Raw genomic sequence first — 8879 nt, forward strand, 5'->3', positions numbered from 1 at the left:
GCCACCCTAACTACCTTCTGTGATGAGTGAACACAAAAGCAGAGACGAGCCATCCCTCTGAGATCTCTTCCTCTGACCGAAATCTTCTTCATCCATTTTTGGTATGGAGAGGTTGAGCTTACTTCACCAAATCTTATCTCCTTTGGTGAAAATCTCAGCCACGACATACTTTTTGTTTTCTTTTTCTTGCCATCATTGCAATGGTCTTGTTGCTTGCATCTTCTTCTCTTCGGTAGCTTGCCATAGCTTCCATGCTTTCTTTGTGAAGTGACCGAATGAAGAAGAGAGATGATAGAGAAGAGAGATTAGAAAGAAAGGCATGTAATGGATTTGAACAAATTAAATCAAGCTAAATTAATTCCTACTCCCCTTTCTTTCTTAGTGGCGTGTAATATTAATGAGGCCATCAAATCAATTGCATATTCTCTCTCATGTTTCCAATGCAAGTTAATTCAAGTTAATTGCATTTGAAATCCACCACATGATGAAAATGAGATCTGTTGGAAGTATGAAGTAAAACATTTGCTTTCTCTCAAAATTGGTTTCGGACCAAGTCTTGGGTTTTCAACTAAAATTTGAGTTGGGCTAATAATAATGTAAATAGAATCTGGCCCATTAACAAAATATTGATTCAGCCAAACAATTTAACCAAAGCTAAAAGTAAAATTTATATTTGGGCTTGCAACAATTTTTTTTTCTTTTTTAGCGCAATTAAAACCTGCACAGCAAAATTATTTAGTTAACATATATGATCAAAAATCAAATTAATAATTTTGCAATTATATTAATAATGTTTGATCATTACTAAATTAATTTGGAGTTTTCCAAACTCATCACCACTAAAATCAGTCACCAATATAAAATATATATTAAAATATAAATATATATTGAAAATAAATTAAATTATATATATATTTATGTACAAATATAATAGTGACTGATTTTAATGGCGAATTTTGGTGTACGAGTAACATTTTTGAATTAATTACGTTGGTTACTATCATGTAAACTAGTGCTAAAGTTTTCAGTCTCATCACAAGATAATTCTAGAGTATTCTTAAACCAACCTAATGCAAGGTTCAAGCACCTTGCGGTGGGTGACTATTTTCCAAATTTCCACACAATGCGTTTTTCTTATTCTAGAAACGCATACTTTTCTCCCACACAGAGATTGAAATTGGGAAATTCTCATTCAATGGCCGGCCCTTCTTTTCTTAATATATTGCATGCAAGATGCAAAGTGCTCTCTCTGGTCAATGGCAATGCTGATGCTTTAATTTGGGCCTTTGCATTTCGTTTGTGACGAGAACCTTGAAATTAGGATGGATGCTAGTGGCTATTATTTATAGTTTTAGTCAAATTTTATATCCGTGACCGTAACTCCAACCTGCCTGAAATTGTCAAACTATCAGAATATTTATTTAAATTAACTACGGTTTATTCTTTTTTCTTTTTTTTTGGTGACAAACTCCGGTTTATTCTGATTAGTAGAAAATATATCTGAACAGAAATATCCGCTATTTCATCACTTTTTCATCAATAAAATATAAAAATGACAAAATAAAATACACTACATCCGTATACTATAATACTATTTCATATAATATTAGAGAAATTAGAGGGTAACGACAGGAGCCATTTCAAATATAAATAGAAATTTTAAATTATTAAGTTACTCAGCTTCTCTAGTAATATAGTCCACTCTTATAGATCAGTTCCTACCTCGTCAAACATGCTTAATGGAAAACTTAGAGCAGATTAATTATTTTAATTTTAATATAATAAAAACTGGAAAACACTCCTATGTGATGTAATGTAATTATTTGATTTTTTTTATTAGTTGAAGAAAATACAAGACAAAAAATAATAAAGATCAACGGATCAATTAAATGTGATGGAATCACAATGAAACGGTTCGTAGATAAAAATAAGATTGTTGTTCGTATGTGATAATCAAAGCAAAGCGTAAGATTCGTTGACCATTGACTTTTGAGTTCTGTTTCATACATTCATACTTAGGCTTCTCTAGATGATAGTGCCGCACCAGTCACTACAAAAACCATATATTGCATCTCTTTGCTCTGCACAAAAGCATAATCAAACTAACTGAGCGCCTATTTTGGTTTGAGATTTGTAGTTTTTGTATCATGGCAACTAAGAGCAAAATCCTAGTGATTGGAGGCACAGGGTACATTGGAAAGCACATAGTTGTGGCAAGTGCAAAAGAAGGTCACCCCACTTTTGCTTTGGTGAGGGAGAGCAGTGTTTCTCACCCTGAAAAGTCAAAGCTCATTGAGAGCTTCAAGAGCCATGGAGTCACTCTTGTTTATGTTTGTATCATCCCTCAATCACCAGCCATCTCATTTTTTCTTTTATTTATTTGTGAAGCTACTACTACTTCAATTTCCAAACTCCAAACTAATTGGCACTTAATAATTGCATACTGTAGGGCGATTTAAGTGATCATGAAAGCCTTGTTAAGGCGATCAAGCAAGTTGATGTTGTGATCTCCACTGTAGGAGGACCACAAATAGCTGATCAATTCAACATCATCAAGGCGATAAAAGAAGCCGGGAACATCAAGGTATACAAACTATGTCAAAATATATTGATAAAAATAAAATCAAGAAACGATACTGATTTTTACATGTTACCAGAGGTTCCTGCCTTCAGAATTTGGGCTAGATGTGGATCGTCACCATGCCGTTGAGCCAGTGGTGAGCTTCTTTGGTGTAAAAGCGAAAATTCGGAGGGCGGTGGAAGCCGAAGGGATTCCTTACACTTATGTCAGTTCTAATGGTTTTGCTGGATACTTCTTGCCAACACTGTTCCAGCAAAATGTCACAGCTCCTCCCAGGGACAAAGTTGTCATTCTAGGAGATGGCAATGTCAAATGTATGATGTGTCACAATATCATTTCACATATTTTACAAACAATATTAATCGACATGCAACTGAAATAGTTTTGTTTTGGTTTGTTTTGTTTCAGCAATTACTGTGAAGGAGGAAGATGTTGCTACATACACAATCAAATCAGTGGATGATCCAAGAACTTTGAACAAAATTCTGTACCTGAGGCCCCCTGCCAATGCTTTAACTTTCAATGAACTCGTTTCCTTGTGGGAGAAGAAGATTAACAAGACCCTTGAGAGAATTTACCTTTCAGAGGATCAAATTCTAAAGAGCGTTCAGGGTGAGTACTGAGTAATAAAGCCTAACAATAATTTGTCACAGATATTTGATTTATTTCATAGTGTGAATATATATCCTTTAATATTATTATTGTTGTTGTGTGCAGAGACTCCTTTTCCCGGGAACTTGATGCTGTCATTAGGCCACTCAACTCTAGTAAAGGGAGATTCAGCAAACTTTGAGATTGAAGCTTCATTTGGGGTGGAGGCTTCTCAACTTTATCCAGAGGTGAAATACACCACGGTCGACGAATATCTGAATCAGTTTGTTTGAAATTTAAGTGTGTAAACTCTGGCCAGAGTCAATAAGTCAATAACACTTATCACACTCACACACCATAGTCTCTACTCTGTGTTATTGTATATTTGTATCTCCTAGTCTTTATTTCGTTGTGTTTCTGTTAATAACTTGTTTGCGTTGTTGTGTACTATTATTGTTCAGAAATCTTAATAATATAAACATCGTATTCATATCAAAACTATAGCGTGTATCACTTTGTTTCTATGGCTGTTCATATTATTTTTGTACATTTTCTATTCTTGACTGTTTTACCAATATGCCACTGCTACTAAAATTTGTTATTAAAATGTTATTCTCTTTTAAACTATCCAACAAGTGAAATGCTAATCAGAAAATGTATTTAATTTTGTAATGATCGATATTTCAGATCAGACAGTTATTTTTAAATACAAAGTAGATAATCTAAATAAATCAGGTTATGCAATTCAATTTAGTATTTTTATACTCTTACAGATCATCTCTTACTTCGTCAAACACCGCTTATTAAAAAGAGGGAAATTAAATATGCAATTCTTCAATTTATAACGAACTACAAGACAATGAATCAAATGTCATGAATGACAACAAAACGCTTCGTATGAACAATAATAATGTTTGTAGTTCGCATATCACAATCAAACCAACGTAAGATTCCAATTGCCAAACATGGGGTTTTCTAAATATTAGAGCAGCACAGAGTCACCACTGTTAATGTTGCAAGTGTGAGGAGTGTTGAAGTTAGTCTCACATTAAAGAAAGCAAAGAAGAGTGAGGAGTTTATAATAGGAGAGCTCTCCATGGTTCGCCCAACAACCACAACTAAGTGACTAACATGTATTAGCTCTCTTTCTTATTTACTTGTGCGTTGTAGTTTCTGTTACCATGGCAGGAAAGAGCAAAGTCCTAGTGATTGGAGGCACAGGGCACCTTGGAAAATACATAGTTGAGGCAAGTTCAAAAGCAGGACACCCCACGTTTGCTTTGGTTAGGGAGAGCACTGTTTCTCACCCTCAAAAGTCTAATCTCATTGAGAGCTTCAAGAGCTATGGAGTCACTCTTGTTTATGTTTGTATCCTCCAATCACATATCAGTACTCATTTGTATAACTACTTCAAATTACAGTCTGTTAATGTGATTTATTGTGTAGGGTGATCTAAGTGATCATGCAAGTCTTGTTAAGGCAATCAAGCAAGTTGATGTTGTCATCTGCACTGTAGGTCCATCACAAGTAGATGATCAACTGAACATCATAAAGGCAATAAAAGAAGCTGGCAACATTAAGGTGCATACACGCGATATGTCCAAATATATGTATTTTTGTTATGTAGCAAAAGGAAAATAGAAAGTGGTGTTATACTTTGAAACAGAGAAAACACAAACATAATGTGTTTTTTGTATTATCAGAAGTTTCTCCCATCAGAATTTGGGGTGGATGCGGACCGGAATGAAGCGGTTGAGCCGGCGGCGAGCTTCTTTGAGAAAAAAGTGAAAATTCGAAGGACGATCGAAGCCGAAGGAATTCCTTATACTTATGTAATTTCCAATGGCTTTGCTAGATACTACTTAGCAACAATGTCACAGGAAAATGCCACGGCTCCTCCAAAGGATAGTATAGTCATTCTAGGAGATGGAAATGTCAAAGGTAATGACTCTCATTGATTTATGTAAACTGTAGTTTTGTATGCTGAATTATATTAAGTAAAGTTGAAATTGTTGTTTCAGCAATTTATGTGGAGGAGAAGGACATTGCAGCATACGCAATCAAAACAATAGATGACCCAAGAACCTTGAACAAATCTCTCTACCTAAGGCCCCCTGCCAATGTTTTGACTTTCAACGAGCTTGTGTCCTTGTGGGAGAACAAGATTAACAAGACCCTTCACAAAATTTACGTTCCAGAAGATCAAATCCTTAAGAGCATCCAAGGTGGGTAATTAGCAGCAAACTAATTTGTTCACAAAATTAAATCAACTTATAATAAGAACTATTTATGGTGTGCAGAGAGTTCTTTCCCTAGGAACATGATGTTGGCGGTATGCCACTCACTAATAGTAAAAGGAGATTGTGTAAACTTTGACATAGAGCCTTCATTCGGGGTTGAGGCTTCTGAACTTTATCCAGAAGTGAAGTACACAACGGTCGACGAATATATGAATCAATTTCTCTGAAAATCTAAATCTCTAATTAATAACAATAACAATAAGCATATCAGATGGACTAGTTCCTGCTCCTGCATGCAATTATAAATCTTAAGACTGAGTTAATCAGATGCGCAGTTACTAGTTAACACTTTATTTTCTTGGATGATTGACTACCAATAATATAATGTATTTCATTTGAATTATGACATAAATTATTTTTTTTATGGAAGTTAAGGTGGTGTATTGGCCAAATATTGGGAATGTAGGTATATTGCTGAATGGTGGGATTCAGTTTCAACACAGTGGGGGCGTGTTGACAGGGGAATGGATGCTCTCAATTTTTTTTAACAATTGAGTGAGTAAAGTGTGATCTTCCACCATTAATTTTATAAGTGGGACTAAGAATAAATATGAGAGAGAAAACAATGAATAATTAGAAATTACACTTTACACTTTCAATTTTTTTAACAATTAAGAAGATTCATTTCCTGTTGTTGATAGTGCTGAGAGGCATGTCAGGTAATGAAAACACTTATTATTTAAAATATTACTATATATTAGCTTTTTCCAATTGACCACATGGCACATTTACATATATAGAGTAGGATAGTAAGCAAACCAACTTTGACAAGAGAGCAGCGAAATGTTTTGTTTATTATTCTGCAGAAACTCGCACATATGCACCATGGGTTAGTCAATTTTGGTGCGAGCGGGGATCAATGCACGTATCAATTATTTGATGAGTAGATACGATGAGCTAGATAGATTAAGTTTGATGGAAGTAACGGGTGCATGATCTTAAATAAAATGTAATATTTTGAGATTAATTTTGAAGTAGTATCCACAAAAAAGGTTATGAATTATACTTACGTAGATACGTGTACACACCAAATTAATGACTATTTTAAACTATATATTTAAATATAAAATATATATTAAAAATAATTTAAACAACGCATATTTATACACAAATACATATTAATTAATGAAGTAATTAATTTTTTGTGTATACATAATATTTTTTGTTATATTTATTAGGTTTTTAAAAGTAACAAGCCATATTCAGCTAAATATTATATTTTTAATGTAAAATAATAATAATAATAATAATAATAATAATAATAATAATAATAATAATAATAATTAAAAAGAGATTGAAATCAATTTTTCTTACGTATTTTTTCCCTTTTCTTAATCTTTTTACGCATCTACTATTATATTAGTTGATTACTTGATTATTGGTTTAAAAAAAAGTTAATTTTCTAGAAAAACCAAATTAATTAAATGTGTACCAGCGAGTGAGAGAGTAAATGTTAAAAAAAAATGTACTTATTAGATGGCAAAGCAAAATAAACCATGCACAAATTTAAATAGACTATATTGTACTAATAATACTGACAAGAATTTTGTATTTCATACCAAAGATAGAATCTCTCTTGATATCAATTTCATATATAATGAGTTTAAGTTATATTATTTTTTTAAATATACATAAATAGATCAAATAATATAAAATTTAAATATTTATAACTAAAATTTTTTATAATTATTATGATATTTTTAATATAGATATTTATTATATTTAATTAATACTTAATGTTTCACCTAAATAATAATAGAGTGAAGTATATTTTTTCTCTCTAAAATTTGGCAAGAATTTTAAAAATATTTCTAAGTTTTATTTTATTTTAATTTTATCCCAAAAGTTTTCAATTTGCATTAAACATATTTTTGGCAGCTAATTTTTCAAAATATTTAAGACTAATTCAACAACAATTTCATAAAAATAACTCTCAACAAAAGCAAATTAAGCATAATTTTCATGCATTATTATTAGATTGGTCTTAGTTTTTTTGAAAATTTAGCTGTAAGAGGTATATTTGATGTAAATCGAAAAATTTTTAGACAAAATTAAAACAAAATAAAATTTAAGAATATTTTTAAAATTTTTAAAAAATTTTAAAAATAAAATATATTTTACCCATATAATGATAAATTATAAATTTAATTGATTAAAGAAATTAAAATTATAAATTTTATTTTACTTAAAGATGATTATCTTATCATTATTTATTATCATATTTTTAAAATTGCTGACATAATATTATTAAAAAGAAGAATAATGCTACAACTAAAATATTATAAATAATAAATAAAAATATATAATTAATAACATTTTTACTAATAATAGAGTGCAAATCAAGAGTTTTACTCTGTTTTGTTAGAATTTGTAGAGTAATCCTAATTTTGACCTAAGGTAGTCAACGCAATTGAGTGAGGACACTAGTTCCTAAGGGTATAGTGAACAGTGCTCTATCTGATCCTCGTAAAAACTTAACTAACTTATTCTACTTTCAATAATGCTTTACGTGTATATGTTTGGGCGCTATTATTTTAAAAAAAGATTTTTCTTTTATTTTTAATATGTTTAGTAAATTTTTAATAATAAAAATAAAAGTACTAGTAAAATAAAAAAAAAATTTTAAAAAATATTTTTTTTTTAAAAAAAATATTTTTTATGTAATAAATAAATAAAAAAATATTTTTATATTGTTATATCTAAACATAATTGATTGATAAAAAAAAATTTTTTACATGAGATATCTAAATATAAAATTACTTTTACTTCTCTATAAAATCTTTTAAAAAAAATAACTCAAAAAAAAATCTTTTTTTAAAAGCTCACCCAAACAAACCCTACGTCTATAATAAAAAATCTATCCAATTCATTGATCAAGTTTTTTTTTTGTTAACGGGTCTTCTCTTTTTTCGTAAATTACGTGAAATACACGTGTCTTTCTCTCCTATCAACACAACAAATTTACATAAATATTTTTTTAACGTAATTTTTTTTCTTTTTCTCTTTTTCAGCGTTAACAATTTGTATTATAATTTTTAGATGGGAAGTGTTAGGAGAAGAATGAAAATTTTGAACAACATAAATAATCACCAATCAAATAAAAATACACTACATCCTAATTTAATGTTACTAATTAAATTTATTCTTTTAGCCCTATTAATTCACATTGTTTACACATTGTTCAAAAATCTTATTTATTACCTATACTTTTCCTTTTTAGATTTACAATTTTTATTGTTCATTGTTCTTCTTTTTCTTTTCTTTTGTTCATTGTTCTTTTCTACTATTCGTCCTTCTTTTTCCTATTCTTGTTCGTTTTTTTCTTTGATTTTGTAGATTTATCTTTTTTGTTTTTGGATTTCAATATTCTATCAAAATAATGAATGATTTAACTTCAAATTAGTTGA

The 8879-nt window shown here is 30.3% G+C and overlaps 2 protein-coding genes across 2 annotated transcripts; both read left to right on the forward strand.

Moving 5' to 3' along the window:
- The first annotated feature begins 1896 nt into the window (after positions 1-1896).
- LOC107642893 (phenylcoumaran benzylic ether reductase Pyrc5) lies at positions 1897-3670 on the forward strand. The gene is made up of 5 exons (XM_016346398.3): positions 1897-2330; positions 2450-2584; positions 2658-2895; positions 2990-3193; positions 3299-3670. The coding sequence occupies exons 1-5, from the start codon at positions 2148-2150 to the stop codon at positions 3463-3465; spliced, it is 927 nt and encodes a 308-aa protein (XP_016201884.1). The 5' UTR covers positions 1897-2147; the 3' UTR covers positions 3466-3670.
- Positions 3671-4181: 511 nt separating this feature from the next.
- Positions 4182-5642, forward strand: LOC107642894 (isoflavone reductase homolog A622-like). The gene is made up of 5 exons (XM_088488038.1): positions 4182-4536; positions 4619-4753; positions 4876-5113; positions 5194-5397; positions 5473-5642. Exons 1-5 carry the CDS (start codon positions 4354-4356, stop codon positions 5637-5639), a joined length of 927 nt encoding a protein of 308 aa, XP_088344164.1. The 5' UTR covers positions 4182-4353; the 3' UTR covers positions 5640-5642.
- Positions 5643-8879: the final 3237 nt, after the last annotated feature.

The sequence above is a fragment of the Arachis ipaensis genome, chromosome B5 (assembly GCF_059453495.1).
Source record: "Arachis ipaensis isolate K30076 ecotype BB chromosome B5, ASM5945349v1, whole genome shotgun sequence".
Classification (NCBI taxonomy): Eukaryota; Viridiplantae; Streptophyta; class Magnoliopsida; order Fabales; family Fabaceae; genus Arachis; species Arachis ipaensis.